Raw genomic sequence first — 20165 nt, forward strand, 5'->3', positions numbered from 1 at the left:
TTCAAGGGCCGCTGCTATTTAACTGTAACGCCACTGCTTCCTCTTTGTTTTTCGTTAGTTTTTTTTGCAGATGATACTCTGATTTATGTTTCTGTCCTGAGATAAAATTGCAGATAAACCTGTCTAGGGATGTGCCAGTCTGATATTTATATGCGACAGACCCATGAGGGTGTGTAGCCCTGTGTGTGAACCCTTTTCAACTCTTTCTCTCTTTTTCCAATTAAAATGTTCAACTCACCATTTAGGACACTATTACTCCAGCGCTGTGAATCTTTTAATGGGTGTGTTCAGTAGAGAAAAATAAATAATAATAGTTTGTGTGTTATCAGCTGAAACACATGGTGTTTGTCTGTCGTCGTGACTGCGGGATCCCTGAATCGATCGTATAAGATCTCTGCCTCTCAAGCCACGTGACTTGTATCTGTTTGATTCTGGGTGTGACATCATGATTGTCATGTGTAGTCTGTACAACGATGTTGTGCCACAAAGGGTGATGGTTCAGTTATTAAAAAGTTATTAATAATTGTCTTACGATAATTATTAATAAAAAAGATTACTTATCAAAATGAATCAATCAAAACGGGGCACCATCTGACTTATAAGGAAAATAATAACTGAACAGCAAAATCAGTCTCACAGTCACTGTTATTCCATACTTGCCAGGGGTGGGTTACAGAAGACCAGTGAAGGAAGGAGTCTGAGAACTGACCTTTGCAACCAGCAGCTGTGACAAATATGTATAAAATAAACACAAACAACTTCTCTCATTCAGATTAATCAGAATTTATTCACACACAAGTGGAAATTTCCCCTCTGGGGGACTATTAAAGGATTTCTTATCTTATCTTAAAAGATAGTGAAACAACACTTTGGATAAATTCCGATGCATAAAGGACAAAAAAACAACAGTAAATAATCCAAAGGAAATAGTCAATGACTACTTACTGAACACATTTGGTATTTTAATGACGGCTCATTTCTTTTTTTTTTTTTTTTTTTACCTTGTCTGCACACATATTAATAAATGATACCATGTAGGTAAAAACCAAAGGCATATACATGTGCATTATTGCTATATTTAATATATATACATATATACGCTTACTTACGCATACACATACATACATAAATATATACATACAAACCCAGTGATTTTTTTTTTGGGGGGGGGGGGCATCCACTGCCAATCCAGGAAGCAGGAACACATGGAGACACACGTCAAGCACTGGAAATCTGCAACAAAAACCACAAACAAAACACAAAACCAACACGGAGCCGACCAAAACACGAGCAGCAATCGACCCAAATCAGTCTGAGCTAAGCTACCGCTAACTAACCCCAAAAACTACAGAGCAGGCATGCAGGTGAACAAGCCAGTGTATATGATCGTGTGTGTGTGTGTGTGTGTGTGTGTGTGTGTGTGTGTGTGTGTGTGTGTGTGTGTGTGTGTGTGTGTGTGTGTGTGTGTGTGTGTGTGTGTGTGTGTGTGTGTGTGTGTGTGTGTGTGTGTGTGTGTGTGTGTGTGTGTGTGTGTGTGTGTGTGTGTGTGTGTGTGTGTGTGTGTGTGTGTGTGTGTGAGAGAGAGTATGCGTGCGTGTGTGTGTACATGTCTTTGTGGCTATGTGTGTGTGTGTATGTTTGTGTGGCTGTGTATGTGTATGTATACGTATGTGACTGAGTGGCTATATATGTGTGAGTGTGTGTTTGTGTGTGTATGAGCGTGTATATGTATGTGTGGCTAAATGTAACTGTGTGTGTGTGTATGCATATGTGTGGCTGTGTGTGTGTGTGTGTGCATGCATGAATGTATGAATATGTATACGTGTACGTGAGTGTGTATATGTCTATGTGGCTAGTGACGGCTCATTTCAAACACGTTTACTCTGGCAGTATCGTCAAAACTTACTGGGCTGGATGCAGCTGGACACCAGTGGTGTGTCTTCAGTGGTCCTTCAGGAGATGAATCTTGAATTATTAACATTTCAGTGTGATAAAGAGCTACATTTAGTTTTGTAGTGGCCAATATTCAAAGTCAGTTCATCAGTATCAGAAGAGGAACTGAGAAAGTTGGACTGACGCGTCTCAGCTGGTGATGGATTCATACCGACCAGCTGACCTAACCGGGAGGGAGGGAGGGATTTAGCTTCAGAGCGATATCTTTGACAAACAGGTGGCTGGTCATGTGACTCGGAGTTCAGGCAGGTTTTGAAGCCCCTCCAGGTTTCTTTAACTACACAAGTTGTTATTTTATTTTTCATTCATGTTGTCTCTCCTTTTAGGACGGATATAAATAGACTCTTAGCTCCTGAGAGCGTGTGGCGGCACACCGTCCCAATCGACGGTGGGATCATTTTCACTAAATAGACAGGAGCAGTAAAATCATCTGTGACTGGCCGATTTACGGGCGGCTTTACTGCCGAGAGTTTGTCAGCTTCGGCGTACTCCAGCTGAGGATTGACGGCAATCACAACACATCAGCCGGACGGGCCTGAAGCTGACCGGGCCGGAGCGCGGCTGTAAAAACCTGCAGTCAGACTTGTGTTTTTATGCCCACAGCTCCATTAAACGTGACCTCGATAAGAACGGGACATGAATAAAACAAAAGCCGGAGGGTCGGAGGCCCGGTATGCAGCGGGAGGAGGAGGCTACTGAACAAGAGGGACAGTGTAATTCTGAGAGATAATGACCCGGCGCAGAGCGCAGCAGAATCATTACGGCCGAGGCGAACCCGTGATCCGCGGATCATATTAATAATCCAGTCCTGCTCCTCTCTGACACCACCTCGTTTTTCCTCTCTGAAATCCTCTTCCTGGTTATTTTAATGTCAAACCTCTGTATCCTCTCCTGTAGCCGGCCCAATAACTCAAAAAGAGATAAACGTGACCCGCTACAGACAAACCTAAGAGGCTTTAACAGCGTTTATACGCCTCCTCTTACGTCTTCTAGTACTTGCTGGCAGTATGAGGCCAAGATGTTTCAGCTCTTGATTTCAAGTGAAAAGTTGGATGGTGAAGCTTTTTACTGTAATGCTGTGGTTCCTTCTCACAACACGAGACATTACGTTCCCACTTGAATCTGGGCCAGGCGGAGCTGTGATGATTGACTTCATGAACAGAACTGGCCAAGGCTAGAAGCCTCCAGCAGGGTGAAGGAAGCTCCTGACCGTTGGACCTTTATCTTCATCTCTGGACCCTTCCAGACACATCAAGCCTATTGTGGTGTTTCTTGGAAAAACTAACAGCACAACAAGTCATATTATCTTTGACCTAAGAATGATCGTGCTCGGTAGGGCCTTATAGATGTACAGCTCAGAGGTCTTGAAAGGTCTTAGTGGCTAAACTGATGACAGTTTACCACCAGATAAGAGTATTCACATGTGGAATTAAAGAAGAGCAGAGGTCCTCACACAGAGTCTTGTGGTATCCCTTAAGCCTGGATTATGGTTCTGTGTCAAACCAACGCAGAGCACACGCCGTCACCGTGACGCCGTCGTGAACCCTTCAGGACTTCTCCGTGAGTCCATTTCGCCGCGGTGCAGTACCCCCCGTGACCGCTAATTCGCAATCTTTTCCTGAATGGTTTATCCGACTTTTTCCGGTCACAGTGAATCAAAGAGATAAGGACAACTATTGTGCAAAAAAACAAAAACAAAAAAAAATCACACATACACGAAGAAAAGAGCGCTGAAAGTTCACGACTGCTTCAAACCGGAAACCGGAAATGCATTGCTACCAAGTGAACCAATCACAGCCCTCTCCGTCTGCGTGTGGTCTGCGTCGCCTCGACACGTAGTTACAATTTTCGGGAGGTGCACGTCAGTGACGGCGTCAGTGACGCCGTCACTGACGTGCACCTCCCGAAAATTGTAACTACGTGTCGAGGCGACGCAGACCACAGTGACGGCGTCAGTGACGGCGTGTGGTCTGCGTCGACGCGTAGCATGCCGTTGTTTTGACGCAGAACCATAACTCAAGCTTTAGGTACAATCCATGTTGAGAAAAGACAGGTCCACCTCACATGCTTCAAAGTCCAGAGACGTCTCCTTTGAACCAGATTGCTTAACGTAAGCAAAGTTCTAAGTGTCAGTAATGAACTGAAAGATCCTCGTGTTTGTTTGTCTGGTGCACCATAAGGAAACCAGTGAACAGAATCAAATATTAGCTTTGCACAATGTTTTCCAGACGGAGGTACACTTCTCTCAAACCACATAGGTAGGAGAGAAATGCACACTGTGGTCATCAATCCAGTCATATTTATACTGAAAAAAGGAGATGTTTTGTACGTTATAGGAGACGATGTTGAACCTTATCTGTTGAACCTTATCTGGGAGGCCAACTGCAGGAAGACCAACTGCAGGAAAGAAACTTAAACATGTCACACTTTCAGCCACATATTTTCTGTTGTCTATCTCTAATCCGACATGCCAACCCAGCAAAGATCTACGACGACCAAAACCCAGAGAAAAACAGGAGGGGACCCATCAATCTTAAACATCCGTTCCTCTTCACCGTCCTCACCTAAAGAAGAACTCAGCTAATCAGTCTACTCATAAAAACAGGAGGTGGTTCTGCACTGAGAGCAACCATCAGAGTACAATCTTATAGAAAAAACCCTCATACTTTTAACAATTTCATAAAATCCGAACAAAGACTGAAGTGTCTTGGACAAAAAGTGACGGGGCCCCGACTTCTGAGTCAGTCAGTTCAGTCCAGTAGACGGGTATTCTGGTCCACTCTTCATTGAAGCGGTTCTTCTCCTGACTGCATGTTTCAGCTCTTTCCAGAGATGTTCCACAGGACACGAGAACTTTGTTCCACAGTAAAAGAGAAATTTGTTTTTGACATGGTTACTTCATGAAAAACAGTTACAAGTTCACCCGCAGCAGCAGATAGGAGCGAAGCAGTCTCGTTTATCCTCTTTTAAAACGGCCATTGCAGAGGGGATGAGGGATTTCTTGTAAATGTTTTCCCAGGCTAGTTGGCTTCTGTGTCGTCTGCTTGATGCCAGGAGCATGACGGAGGAGTGGATTCGATAATTGATCTGTAAACGAGGGTTAAATATTCTTTCTATGTCGTATATAAGTACCAGATCAGAGGACACCCATGCACAGTTCCAGTAAAGACAAGTCTAACAGAACTGAAGGAGTCATTCAGGCATTTATTTTCATCATCTTCATCAGTGGTTCTCAAACTCAAACTGTCACTCCCCCTTTTTGAGAAAGAAAACATTTTACCCCCAACAAAATAGTGACAAAACAGGCCATGACATCAAAATCATGAACATTCCTCTTGCTGTGCTTTCTCAAAACTACAAAAAAAAAAGAAATAAAAGGTGCATTCACTTTGCAAGAACAACAACAATTAAGTTCAGTAGTCGTAAGACACAACAAACGCAGATATCTGACATATCGCTGCCTGTTTAGTGCTGCACGTCTTTCCAAAATGGGGTTGCAGGGCTGATGCTGCCACTCTCAAATCATGTTCAACATTGAGCCTGGACCGGTACTCTGTTTTTAGTGAGGTAACACGAGGGAGAGGATGAGAGGTAGGGAAGCAGAGTGGGTGCTCCCCCTCCACACCAGCCCAGAATCCTCAGGTGGAGTCTGACGTCACCTCCAGCAGAGCTGAGATCAGCAGCTGTTGCTGCTGCTGCACTCAATGGATCTCTCAGCCGGTCATACTGAGCACTGTTGCCTGGGAAGTATTCTTGAAAGACCCTCCCAGAGAAGAGATGTGCCCTCTAATGGTGCTTTTCCACTAGTACCTACTCAGCCCGACTCGAATCGCCTTGGTTTGGTTCTTCTCCACTAGGGGTCTAATGTGCCGAGTAGATACTTTTCTGTAACTATTCTGCCGAGGTTCTAAGCGGCTGAGTCGGCTGTATCTGACGTCATCACACTACAGGCCACTGATTGGTCGGGGGGTTGGAGTCAGACGTCTGAGTCAGGATGTGACATCATTTCAAGAGCGACTCGCGGCTTCTTGTCAGAGGTGTATAATCCAGGTGCCATAAAGTAAAAATCCAGTCCAGCAGTTGTTCCAACCAAATACTAAACCAGCTCCTCTGCAGGTAGATGGTAGGTCCTTAGTGAAAACACCTGTTTTAAATGTACAGGCTGATCCAGAAACATGGCAGGTTTTTAATTTATGGCACCTGGATTATACACCTCTGTGCTTTAATGTTTTTTTTTTTTTTTTTTTTTACAAAATCTAAAATAGTTTTGAATCAATCTTAAATTAAGACCAATTTTGAAATGGGGTCAGTCTCAAAGCACCATTTGTCAAATCATTTTCTTTACATTAAGCTTTTTGCTCATTAAAACATATACCTGTGGATCAGCCAGTACATTTACTAACGACCTACCATCTACCTGCAGAGGTGGTTTAGTGACCGGTTGGAACAACTGCTGGACTGGATTTTTACTTTATGGCACCTGGATTATACACCTCTACTTCTTGTTCATTTGTTTTTTGAAGAACAATGGCGTTGTTTTAAATTTATATCAAATACATGCCACAGAACAAGCAGCAGATATATCAACTCATCCATGTTCTCCGTCTTTGGTGCCTTTACCTTTCTTCGTTTGTGTCGCACAATCGAGTACGTCACAGCAGCTTCGCTCCAACCCTCCTACTTCTGATCTGGGTATTGAAATAAACGAGCGCAAGTGCGATTTGAGTCGGGCTGAGTAGGTACTAGTGTAAAAGCGCCAATACTCACTCGAAGTAAGACAAAAATAAGTCTCTCGGTAAGAACCACCGATACACCTCAACAAAGAGAACTGGCTCCTCTTGATTCTCAGCTCTGGTCTCCAGCTGGTTGATAAACTTGAGAGGCAGATTGCTGCTCCTCCTCGGTCTGTAAAAATGTGGAAACTTAACAACGCGTCTGTTGATTAGTTGGCGCCAACAGGGTCCTGTTGCTGCAGCCTGATTTCTGCAAGACAGAATTAATCAATAACTTGACTACAAATCATTTATTGATGCAGTTTGAAGGGATCAAGTGTTCAGCAGACCCAATTTTTGTGCAATTAATTTAGTTGTCATAATTAAAAAATAAAGATTTACTATTGTAGTGATTTTTGATCCGTTAAATAAACGCTGGTCGGAGAGCAGACACAATAAGTAGCTAATAGGAGCAGCTGCCCATTGATCAGCATCGGTTCACTTTAACGACCTTTCATCTGAGGACAGATTACCCGCCACCCGGCGAAGGTGGCGCTCGTTTGTTACGGCGGTAAATGGCTAAATCGCCAGAGAAAAGATTTCATCACATGTTAGAGGTCAGAGTTATATGTCAGCTCTTCAGGGTCTTCATCATTTTCACCATTATCCTCGTAAATGGATGTGAATGTTGTCAACTGTACAGGAGAAACCCCGACATACAGTGGTTTCTTCACTATCTTTGTCCTGAAAACCCGTGTAGATGCCTCCATCAGCCGCGGTGAGGGCCCTCCGCTGGTTTCAGCCGGTCCCGTCTTGTGTTTAAAGGGAACCTATTATGAAAAACACTTTTTTTTTTTGCTTCAACATATATAAAGTGGTCTCCCCTCAGCCTGCCAACTCAGAGGAAAGCAACCAAATTCTGCAGTGTCTGTACAGCCGCCCGGATGATCCATCCAGTGTCATGTGACTTCTACGAGCCGTTCAGATTCTGCTCCCGTCGTCACGTTACGACAGGAGCAGAGATTGGCCTCCGATGCGTGAAACCATGCCCACAACTAAACACCGTGTCCTTCATAACTGCATGCGAGCGTCCGACTATCGCATCGCACTGCGTGACATCGGACGCTCTCTGTCCATCTCCCTCCAGCAGCTGCCACTTTATTGAGGTTTTTGTAGTGAAATGAGGAGGTATCATAGAGATAACTTCTCATTTCAACTAACTGGATCAGCCGTTCCTCATCCGTGACCGTTTCCTACAGCGCTTTCAACCGGCTTTCAACCGGCTTTCAACCGGCTTTCAACGCGGGTGACAGGAGGAAAATAGAAGCAGGGTGTCCGACAAATGTTCAGCTCAAAACGGCGCGCTGCGTCGCTGCGGCCAGTTAGGACAGTCTAATACAAAATAAAGCAATGGAATTGATTTTGTCGCCGACACTTGCTCGCATCGCATGCATGACACGGTGTAAAGGCTGATTTATGGTTCCACGTTACACCAATGCAGACCCTACACCGTAGCCTACAGCGTAGGGTCGATTTAACGCAGAACCATAATTCAGGCTTAACTCCGCCGGCCGGAGCTTCCGCCATTTTTTTCATAGCGGTGTATCGCGTCATTCAGGCAGCCAATCAGCACAGTGCCTCATTATCATAGCCTCCCCGCCCACTCAGAATCCCTTATAGAGAATGAGGTTAGAAACGGTAAAGATAAAGACATGCCCCAGAGGCTGAATTTTTTTAAAACTGTTTAAAAACAATTGAAAGCTTGTTTTTAAGACATTCAAGGCCTGTTTAAAATAGACATTAAATGCCATAATAGGTCCCCTTTAAACCTCTAGTTAGTGTTAGTAAACCTCTAGTTAGTGTTGAGTAAACCTCTAGTTAGTGTTGAGTAAACCTCTAGTTAGTGTTGAGTAAACCTCTAGTTAGTGTAAACTCTAGTGTGTTAGAGTCAGTAGTCGTAGCTGCAGCTGCAGGACCAGACTAGAGCAGCTGGTCTGAAACAGCTTCATCCTAGATATGCTGCTATAGAGCTACTGTACGCTGCAGGGAGGATACAACATGATCCCCTGGGCGGGGCCCTTCACCCCTCCTTCTCTTCTCCTCTTCCATTTTTTTTATTTATTATAAGTATCTCATAGCCATCATTGTCCATCGTTCTTGTAGTTTGTTGTGCTGGTCTGTCTCCCCCTTTTTCTCTTTTGTGCATGTTTTGAGGTCAGAGCTTCAGGAGCTGCATGCTGACCTGCAGCCCACCCCTCTGATCATCCCACTGCTGCTTCCATCTGTCTGTGTTGATGTCTGCTATATGCTTGCTGACATCCTGCCACCCCCCTTTACCGCCTCAGTGTCTGCTGTCTACATCTGCTTATATAGGTATATCTGTGGTGCACTATCTGCCCATTGTGTCTGTGTCTCTCCTCTCTCTGTTATTCATTCTCTCTTTCTGTTTTCTCTTTTCCTGCTCTGCCCAGCTGGTCTCCAGCAGGAGGGTGCCCCCTTATGATCCAGGTCCTGGTCCAGGTCTCTTCCCTCCTAAAGGGGAGTTTTTCTTGCCACTGTTTGGTTTAAGGTTTTTCTCCCACTAAGGGAGTTTTTACCTGTCATTGTTTATGTAATAATTGCTCAGGGGTTTATGTTCTGGGTCTCTGGAAAGATCCTAGAGACTTCTGTTGTAATAGACGCTATAGAAATAAAATGGAATTGAATTGAATTGTTTCAGGACCAGTGGGGTCACGTGGAGGAGATCGAGCTGGTCAACGATGGATCTGGTCTGGGCTTCGGCATCGTGGGCGGGAAGACGACCGGCGTGGTGGTCCGGACGGTCATCTCTGGCAGCGTAGCTGACAGGGTAGGTCTCACTCAGGAGGTCAACGTTGCCCCCGAACGTGGCAGGATGAAGGGCAGGGGCGGGGTTTCAGGGGGGGCTGGGGGGGCCAGTACTCTCCCGGCCCGGGGGCCAATGGGGCCCCTGAGGCAGCAGGCCCCGCCCGAGAGTTTTTTTTTTTTTTTGTGGCACCACTTGGTTCATATTAGGTATAAAGCATTGTATAATATGTTGTGCTGAGATTTTCACACTCACAGTTAACATTAAAATAAAAATTGAAAGTGAATCTCCAAATGTATTTTGGGTAAAATTGTTCATCATCAACAGCCGTCTATCAACGTCATCATTGATCACTTGTCAACAGACCAGTAATCCTGCAGCCTGAACATGAGCGGGAGTTAGAAACACAAAAGTGGAACGATAAAACGCAAAGAAGAAGAAAAAAGGGAGCAAGAAAAAGCCAAATTGCCCAAGCTAGATGTACATTTTGTTCACCCTAATCCTCCTCCTGTGGGAGATGAACCTGACGTTGTTAGCAGAGATTCATCCCCGGGCCAGAAGCTGCATCCTGGTCATGGAGCAGGTTTACAGGTAGCTACAGTTAGAACAATCACAGACACACTGGCAGCAAGAAAATGGGAGTCTGCGGTAAATGTTGATGTAGTAGCCCGGCCGCTTAGCTTATTTCCTTCTCTGTCTCTTGGCTGTAGTGATGATAATAGGGACTCAGCAGCTGCAAAGGGCCCAGTCATATGCCCCGCCCCCCGGCCCGGCTCTGATCAATATGTTCTGCTACTGGTGAAGGACGTTTCAGTAGCACATCGTTGAGTTCCTGCTCGGTGTTGAGTGTTTACCCCTGAAACTGGACCGCAGAACCAGACCGGGCCACCGTAGGATGCTCTCAGGGACACCAGGCTTCCTGCAGCTCTACGTGTGAACGGGCTCGGCCCTGGACCCGAGCAGGGGTATAGAGATGGTCCAGTGATTCTCACCCGGACCGAGCAGGTTCTCCTGTCCGGCTCACCTGCCCGGCCCGGACCAGGAAGGCCGAGGAGGGTGATTCCCAGCACACAGCCTCTTAAAAGGAGAAACCCAAACCCAGTCTGCCAGCCTAGAGGGACCGTTGCAGAGACGGAACTCAGACCCAGGAGCTCAGACCCCCGACCCCCCCGCTGCACAGTGAAGGTGAAGCTGTGTCTTCTCTCGTGGACTAATGCCGCTTTTCCACCTGCACCTACTCATCTCAACTCGGCTCGACTCAACCAAGTTTCTTTTCCACTACAATTCACCTGGAGCAGAAGTAGGAGGTTGGAGTGAAGCTGCTGTGACGTATTTGATTGTGTGATCTAAACGAAGAAGACAACAACACTAAAGATGTAGAACCTGGAGGAGATGATAGATGTGCTGCTGGGTCTGTGGCTTGTGTTTAAAAGTTAAAAAATGAGAGTGAGAGAAGCTTCAAGCAGTGCCGCTTTTACATTTTTTTGATTTTGTCTCGGCGCTGCTGAAAAGTCAGCTGGAGCCGCAAGCAGCTATGAAGTGACAGAGCTCCTGGTGGATCTGATCGTTCCTTACCGCCCGTCTAGATCCCATTTTAATTCTCTCCTCAGCCACCAGGTTTATGAACATCTGCACCTCAGAGTTGGATCATGAAACATACTTTTGTGCTGCCATTGCCTGTTGAATAAAATGAGCAAGAAGCCGTGAGAGTCTCTCTTTCTCTGATTTCCACATACTGACTCAGACGTCTGACTCCAACCCCCCGACCAATCAGTGGCCTGTAGTGTGATGACGTCAGATACAGCTAAGATACAGAAAAGTATCTACAGCCGACTCAGCCGCTTAGAACCTCGGCAGAATAGATACAGAAAAGTATCTACTCGGCACGTTAGACCTCGAGTGGAAAACAACCAAACCGAGTGGAGTCGAGTCGGGCTGAGTAGGTACTAGTGGAAAAGCGCCATAAGTTGACGTTTAAAGCTAATTCGACGGAAAAGTGGAATCAAGAGTGGAAACCAGCAGGTGTTTGATTGGAGGTTTCTGGGACTGGAGCCTGATGTGGATGTGCAGGAGCGTCTATGATCGTATCAGCATGTCGGTGGCCACCTTCCTCCTTCCCCGTCGGTCTCGTCAGGAGAGGAAGAAACAGAGCTGTGATTCTCCGCTGCCTCGGTGAAGCGGCAGAAACCTGAGCTGTGAAAACGCTAATTAGAGCTCAGCGGTTTCCTGCGTGGACGGCAGTTAAAACACGAGCGCTACATCAGAACCGACAGCAGAACAGAAGGAGGAATTACTGTGTTGTCGCTGCATTAATTAGGTCTGTTACAGTAATTGGACAAGATTAATTCTTCTGCACAGAAGTGGAAGGATGCTTCACCACCGTGATGTTTTAAAGCACTTCCTGCTCCTCCAGTGAAATGAAAAGCAAACGCATCGATTTGCACAACTCATTTGTTCTTCTTTTATTTTCCCCGTCCCCTTTGGTTTCTCCTCGTTACGGACTCATCCTGGCGATTTCAAGCTCAAATATCCAAAACTAAGTCAGAAAACAACGTCAGTGTTTCTTTTTGACTTGTATTTCAACTTAATTTCCTTTATCTTGCATTAATGTTGACGTTTCAAACCTCAATGTTTTTACCCCTGGGGGTTGCCACAGAGGGCGGTGCCCAGTTGCCCCGGAGCTGGTTTCCCCCCAGACGACTCCTTCCTGTCTCATCTTAAAACTCTTGAGTAAAACCTAAAGACGACGTTTTCTTTCTGCTTCTGACGATGTCTCTCCTGGTCTCCTCCAATCAGGACGGGCGTCTCCGGAAGGGCGACCACATCCTGCGCATCGGGGCGACGCCCACCAGCGGCCTCAGCAGCGACCAGGTCGTCACGGTGCTGCAGGGCTGCGGGAGTCAGGTGACCATGCTGGTGGCCAGAGACCCTCGGGGCCAGAAGCCGGCGGGCCCGCCCCCCCCGCCGCCGCCCGACTCCGCCCCCGTCGCCTCCGCCCCCCCCCTCCTCCAGCGGAGGGTCAGCAAGACGGTGAGGGGCTTGTTTGTAGGCCTGTGTTGAAAAAAAAATCGATTTTCCGATTCTTTTCGATTCTCATATTAATTCCTGCAAATCGATTCATATGTCTAAAGATCGATTTTTATTTATTTATTTTTTCATCATTACATTACAACTTTTGGTATTTTTTTGTTTATGCACAAAAAAGGAATGTTTTGTTGGACACAGGCATAACTATTGCCATGTTTTTGCCTTTTAAATATGTTTAAAGGTATGAAAACATTAAAGTTTTCAGTTATAATTGTATACATTCTCTATATTTTATTACTTTATATACTGTCTTGGGGTTACATTTGCATAAAATGCTAAAAACCATATTCTCAAAATTTTTTAACCGAAATAGACCGAAAATGTAAAAAATGTAAACGGAAAGTGGGAAAAAATCAAACCGATTTCGTACGGCCTCTGTTTGCTGCCCTGGATCTCCTAAAGTCTCTCCAGAGTGTCAGACACTCTGAGGAAGGCGGGAGATCCGCCAAAACTGTCAGATTGAAGTTAAGAAGTCGGAACTTTGTCTGGAAAAAAGAAACTTTAGGATATCTATCTGAAGACATAATTAACACAGTAGAACTGCCCTGGATCTGTTTGATAATTCTGCCACACAATGTTTCTGAAAGCAGTTCTATCAGCATTCTGGGAGGTGATTGGTCCTTACAGCATCATTAGCTGCTAATACTTGCTGTTGATCTCAATGTAATACTAGTAGTAATATGTTGCATAACTACAATCATATAATTCATGCAACAGCTCAAAAAACATTTTTAATAACACTAACCCAAATCAATATTGGAATCAAATCGAATCAGATCAAATATTGATAATCGATTCTGAATCTTAAGAATCAGAATTGAATCGATTCTTGACATTTGAATCGATCCCCAGCCCTACTTTACCTGGTGGTCAGAAGCAACGTCCGAGCTACGCCGGATTTAACGTGTTTTTGTGGTTTCAGCCCAACCTGGAAGGCTACGAAATCCATGAGGTGCCGCTCGCCAAGAAGGACGGCGAGAGCCTCGGCATCTCCATCATCGGATACAACCCTCTGACCAGCCAAGGTGGGCCGTACGGCCGGACCAGATCCGGCTGCTACATGCTACAAACACTAGCCTGTAGTTTCTGCTCATGTCGGTGTGAGGTCAAAGGTTAGAGGGAGAAAGCTGGTTTGGATACGAGGTGATTGTGAAAGAGGAGAGGGTGGCTCTCATTTTATAGTTGTTTCACCATCACAAATTACATTCCGGTGGAAAACTGCACTAAATTCCTGGAAACACAAGTCTTTGGTAAAGTTGCTTTCGTCAATGAAAATTATGACTAAATATCGTCGTCAACGAACCTTTATCACCTGAGGAAAACGAGACGAGACGCAATGAAAATAATGGTCATGTAATGATAATATAATATAATATAGCCTATAATGCAATATCGTGGATGAATAAAAACAAGACTAAAATGTAGATTACAAAATAAAAACTCTGCTAAAATGTGTCTTCATTTTCGTTGACCAAAACGAGACGAAATGTTCTACCAAAGATCCTTAATGTCCACGTTTTCAGTAGTTTCCTCTGGTTTAGTTCTGCTGGGTGACGTCACGTCCTCAATCCCAGTCGCTGCAGCGGGGAATCAGATCCAGAAGATGCAGCTGCAGAGTTAGAGGCTGATGCCGTTAACGCAGAGCTCTAGGTTCACATCAATTAAAAACAAAGTTACATAGAGAAACACGGGGATCTGCTCTGGGACTGGAGAAGAAGAAGAGACATCTTTGAAAACACTTTCCTACATAGACATATAAAACTGAATGTGTCGTTGAAAAAGAAAAGGATGGGGAGAAATGCGGAAAAATATGTTGTAAACTCAAATTAGAGTCTTCTGTATCTGGAATGAATGTATTCTTGAGTCTATAAGGTAACAATAATATAATGATAAGATAACCTTGTTTGAATTGTAAAATGGGTTTGGCTAAACACAATCTTTGACTAAAACTAGACTAAAATGGTCCTGGACAATTCTGACTAAAATAAGACTAAAATACTCGGACTTTTAGTCGACTGAAACTTGACACGAATAAAAGGAGAATGAACATGACTAAAACTAATAAAAACTAAAATGATAGCTTGACCCAAAGATTAGACTAAAACTAAAATTGAAACAGGCTGACAGAAACACCACTAGCCTTTCTAGACCCGTTTTGAACGGAGACGTAGTAGTAGCCGTGCCAAGTAGTCGTACCAAGTAGCCGTGTCTGGTATGAATGGATGGAGTTTCAAGGGAGTTGAATTTAGGAGTTTCCTCTTGATGCTCTTGGCTGTGAAGTGTCAGTCGTCCAGAACATTCCTGAGCTACGTCTTTGTTCACACCCACAGCTGGGCAACTGTTCCACACGGGGAACTGACATTTATCCAGATTAAAGCCACTTTTATAGTCCGGTTCACAGTTATAACTGAATGTACCGAAGATTGCTCCTCAAAAGCCTCTAAAACTCTGTTCTACGACAGGAACGTCAGTCTTGGTCCAGAATGGGTGTTTTTACGGAGACTTTTAATCACCATAAAAGGCTTAAGCACATAATCAGTTAACAACCATAGATAGATTTTTATCCAGCATGGAAACGTTAATGAATTGTAAAATCACCTCCGACTGTGGTGATGGGAGTTGAGTCAAAGTCTTTATTTATCCCAGAAGGGAAATGAATAGTTTCAGGAGTCATTTGAGTGTCTTCCAGATTCATTATGTGGGTTTATGGCTGTGGACTCTCTCGCCTAGATGATGTTCTCCCAGACTTCAGCTATGATGTTGATCAGAAAATGAACAGGAAGTGGACACAAAATGGATTTGTAATTCGGAGAGTTTCCCTGTTTAGATGCGGTTGGCGTGTTTGTGAAGCACGTGGTTCCTGGCAGCGCCGCCGACCAGAGCGGGAACGTGGCGGTCAACGACCGACTCATAGCGGTGAGTATGAATGAATGAATGAATGAATGAATGAATGAATGAATAGTTTATTTCAGTTACATTACATTATATGCAATTTAACTTGTGTGCATGTAACTGACAAAACATTATCATACATATTTACAATAATCAGTTTCACACAATAAACGAAAGCACACAAACTCTGTAACCAAAAAAGGAGTTTAGGCTGAAGCCAAAGCTTATTCTTGCCGATCCTGTACTTTCCAAAAGATAACCCAGATTATCAGTAATACAAAATAAAAGAAAGAAAAGAAAATTTACTCTAAATCGCTCAGCATAATTAAACTATATTCAAATCATTTTGCATTGTAACCCTTAATTATTTTGTCTTTCAATATTTTTTTTAAACTCAACAGAGATCTACATCATTTCAGTTCATCACAAAGTCCATTCCATAATTTGACTCCCAAAAATGAAACACATCTGTATTTAACATCAGTTCTCACATAACATGTTTCAAAGACCCATAGCCTTCTTAAATTATAATTTGTTTCTTTTAATCTTAAGAAATGTTGAATACAAGTAGGAAGGCTTTTATTCTTAACTCGAAATAATATTTCTAATGTTTTTTAATAAACAATATCTATGAATTTTAATGTGCCTGACTCTATAAATTATTTATTAGTAGTATCGCGATAAGAAACTTTATTTATTATTATTATAACTCTTTTTTGGAGTTTAACTACCGCGGTGGTACCTGAGTAAGTACCAGAGGTCCAGCCTCTCTGCAGGAGTCCGGCTTCAGAAACCTGCTGTGGGTTGAGCTGAGTCCTACGGGAACCGGCCTGGACCTGGAAACCATGTGCACACCTTGTTGATACTCGGTGTTGCAAGAACTCGTTTCCAAAGCCAAAGGTCAGGATGTCGAGGCCCACGCTAGAACCCTGACTGTTTTCTTCATCCCGCTCCCGCTGAATTACCACCTGCAACCTGTGTGTTCCACTCCCGCCCGCTCCCGCAAAACTCGGATAATTCATACTGCACAATAATACAGATGCATTGATTTTGTGTCTTCTCCCGTCCCGCAAGAGAAATGTCCAGACAAATCCATCTGATTTAATATTAACATGATGATTGTGGAGCTTGATGGATAATTGACGGTTCATAGGTCACCTGACCGAAAGTCAGATGCAAATCCATCACTGTCATCAACAAGCTATTTCGCCTTTCACGCATCAATTATGTGATTGAGGTTATAGCAACGAGAGTAGCTGTGAGTGGCTCAAATAACAATAAATAACATAAAATAGACAACGTTAACGAATGAAACAAATTAATTTAACAAATGAATCGCTTGGCCATTATATGGCTGTGGAGGAAGAGAATGCTGCTGACCGACTGCCGTCCCAATCCCACATCTCTCCTCGCAAGATGCTCCACAGACACTAAATGCAGTTTCTCCAAATATCTGGCTTGCCTTGTGTAGCCTACTCGTGCTACTGGGGTCAGCCGACAGGAATGAGGACACGTGTTTTTAGCGGAGAAATGGTTTTTTGGTACCTGTCGGTCACCAGACATACACAAGCAGCAGCCGTCGTGACCGACTCTCCAGCAGCTCTGTGTCATCTGAGCGCCTGCTGGGGTGCAGCCGCTCTTTAAGTACCCAGGCAGGGTGGAGAGATTGATTGGGCACAGGTGTGTCCAATCAGCTGAACCAGGCCCGCGCCACCTGTGTGCTGCTCCCCCGCAGACCACGCCCAATCCTCCACCCTGCCACACCTTGCTTTGTCTTTGTTTTGTAAAGACCTTGTTTGAGGTTCTTTTCCACATCATTGATTTCCATCTTGTTGCTAGGCTACATCCCGATCCCGCAGTGTTTTTTTTAGCCGTCCGCAGCAAAGTTCAAACCGCCCGTTCCCGAAAGATTTGCCAATCCCACTGCAGCCCTCTAGCCCACGCCTTCAGCTGTCACCAGTGCCACATGACAACGGAGTCACATGGACCCTCGTACAGGTTGTGAACTTGTGAGCTCTTCCCTTTTATGGCCAACATTTCTAAATGCGGCCAAGGGGTGAAGGGTCGTGTGCAGAGGTTGCGGGTGTTCATCCCTGCTGGCGTGATTGAGTCGCGACCTGGCGCGGTCCACAGCCGGGTGGAAGCAGCTCGGATGAGAATCACTACCTCCAAATCTGAGACCCTGGTTTTCAGTCGAGCCGCCTCTTGTACATTTCTAGGAGATACAGTAATCCCTGGCTATAACGCGGTTCACCTTTCACGTCTCGCTGCTTCACGGATTTGCATTGTGCATCATGTTCTGCATTCTGATTGGCTAAACAGTCTCCCCGCTTCTTCACTTCTTGTGTCAATAACGTTGGTTGCTTAGCAACAATGCTGAGAACGGCCAATGAGCTTCAGCAGCAGCTCAAGAACGGGACCCTTTGATGAATCGTTCATTACAGTTCTCAGATATAATCCCTGGTGGCATGTGGGTTTATAAGAACAAAAAAGAGCTACAACGACCCATAACTATGTTCTTCTCTGGAAAAAACACACCTGCACCGCGGGCTTTAGAAGAAAAACACGCTACAGAGCGAGTCGGGATGCAGCAGCTTCAGAAGAGCAGGGAAATACAAGCCAGTCACAATTTGTCCTACTGTACTTATTGTTTTTTTTTTTTCATAATAATTTTTCATTTTCTCCCGTTCAAATCCAATTAATCGGGTCACGTTGGGGCTGACCTCCGCAATGTGAAGCCTTGTATAATAATTGTAAAAAAAAAAAGGTTACTACTTCGCAGATTTCACTTATCACGGGTTCTTTTTGGAACGTAACCCCCGCGAAAAACCAGGGATTACTTTACTGTACAAGCCCCGTCCCCTGGTGGCCACTTCCAGTTCCTCTGTTCAGGCATTTATTGTTTAAATAGTTTTGGAGTTTGCAGATATGTAAAGTTGTTTCTTCTTCCTGCTGTCGTCTTTTCCCTGGTTCTTCATCCCACTGTCCGTGTGAACAGCTGGATGGCGTCAGCCTGCACGGTCTGACCAATCAGGAGGTTCTGGAGGTGATGAAGCAGACGGGTCGGACCGTCGTTCTCACCTTGGTCAGAAAGAAACCCCGAGCTCTGGAGAGATCTCTAGATAGAGGTAAGAGAGAGTAGCTTGTCTCAGTTGTAGCATGTTTCTTTGTGGAATCTCTTTCACCTATGTGCATTTCATCAGGAACACCTGATTTTTCAGCCTATACAACACCAAATTAGAAATGTGGCTGAACATTGTTGCTGAAGCAGACGTTTGGTGATTCCAGCGGCCGTTACTGGCCAGGTGTTTCCAGATTGGGTCCACCAAACAGAACGGCTGAAACCGACTGAAACCGTTCATGAAATACTGATGTGTGTGAATAGTAGTGCCTCCTGTGGACTGTCATGTAAAGTTTAAGTTTGGATCATGACAAGACACAGCCCAAAAAGTACATTTGAGCCACGGCCACTAAATTGATGTCCGTCTGTCTGTGTGTCTGTCTTATTTCTGTGTAGCGAGACCACGGCTGTTAAAATACGGAAATCCTACCGTAGAAAATGGATCAATTACACCCAATCAGTTTTACTGGTGCCGGCAATTCAGTACAGAAAAACTGGTTAAGACATTTTTTTATTCCAGATACCAGACTTTCATGTTTAACTCTTAAATAAATACGATCTCCTTGGAGTCCTCTCCTTGAGGCGGCACCGCATTACTGACCCAGAAAATACATTCCAGTCTTTCCACACAGAGAACCAGAGTCTCAGATTTGGAGGTGCTGATTCTCATCCCACTGCCTCACACTTGACTGTGAATCACTGCAGAGACAGCTGAAGATGTTGACTTGATGACACCAATAGGACCACATCATCTGCAAAAAGCTGAGATGAAATCCTGAGGAATCCTGCCTCCACGTCTTGGCTGCACCTAGCTATTTTTATGTTTTATAGTTCTTAAAATCTAGCAATGGTAGTGTCCTCTACAGTTGAATGGTGGAAAGTTAAATATGAGCCCAAGGAAGTCAAAGAACTCAACACAGCATCCATTTCTTAAAAAAAAAGACCTGTAATACTGTTTGGAAGTGTTGCCAGTATATAAGCTGACATTTATAAACATGAACAGTAGATGGCGCTCATGCAGGGTGGTGGCTTGGTGGGTGGCATTGTTCCCTTACAGCAGGAAGGTTGCTGGTTCGACTGTCAGCAAGGGTATTTCTGTGTGAGCTTTATATTCTCTTCCTGGATTTGCATATCAAAGAACATCCGACCCAACCTCTTATGCCCCGTTTACAAGTAGCAAAAACGGTGGTGTTTTCATGCGTTTTGGCCGTTCGTTTACACGAAAACTCCATCTTCACGTTTGCTTGTAGAGGGAAACAGACATTTAGGCTTCAGAACGTCACATTATGCGACAGAAACCTCACCAGCGTCATGTGTGCGACCTGTGTTTACAATTTGTTTGGCCATTGAAGTTACTCGTGTCATTTGTTGTTTTTTTCCAGGATTCCGATTGACTAGCATGACTTTATCTTCTCGTTACACTGCCGCCTGTAGGTTAGGCTGCTCATAGCTCCCCTTAACAGCGTATTTATACGGGTTTGTGTAAATTATGGTATTTTTCAAAACGTAGAGTGGGAAATATCCGTTTTTGTAAATACCCGGCTATGTGTAAACATGGCCTGAGTCATGGACTCAG

At 44.5% G+C, this 20165-nt stretch overlaps 1 protein-coding gene across 5 annotated transcripts in view; it reads left to right on the top strand.

Moving 5' to 3' along the window:
- The window catches only part of patj (PATJ crumbs cell polarity complex component), a 128095-nt gene that overhangs the window by 19934 nt on the left and 87996 nt on the right, over positions 1-20165 (top strand). For all 5 annotated transcript variants that reach the window (XM_061738106.1, XM_061738109.1, XM_061738110.1 and 2 more), the window contains exons 7-11: positions 9385-9513; positions 12286-12519; positions 13499-13601; positions 15404-15492; positions 18467-18596. In XM_061738106.1, the coding sequence (XP_061594090.1) occupies positions 9385-9513; positions 12286-12519; positions 13499-13601; positions 15404-15492; positions 18467-18596 (685 nt within the window). The remainder of the gene's footprint in view (positions 1-9384; positions 9514-12285; positions 12520-13498; positions 13602-15403; positions 15493-18466; positions 18597-20165) is intronic.

Source organism: Cololabis saira, chromosome 13, assembly GCF_033807715.1.
Source record: "Cololabis saira isolate AMF1-May2022 chromosome 13, fColSai1.1, whole genome shotgun sequence".
Classification (NCBI taxonomy): Eukaryota; Metazoa; Chordata; class Actinopteri; order Beloniformes; family Belonidae; genus Cololabis; species Cololabis saira.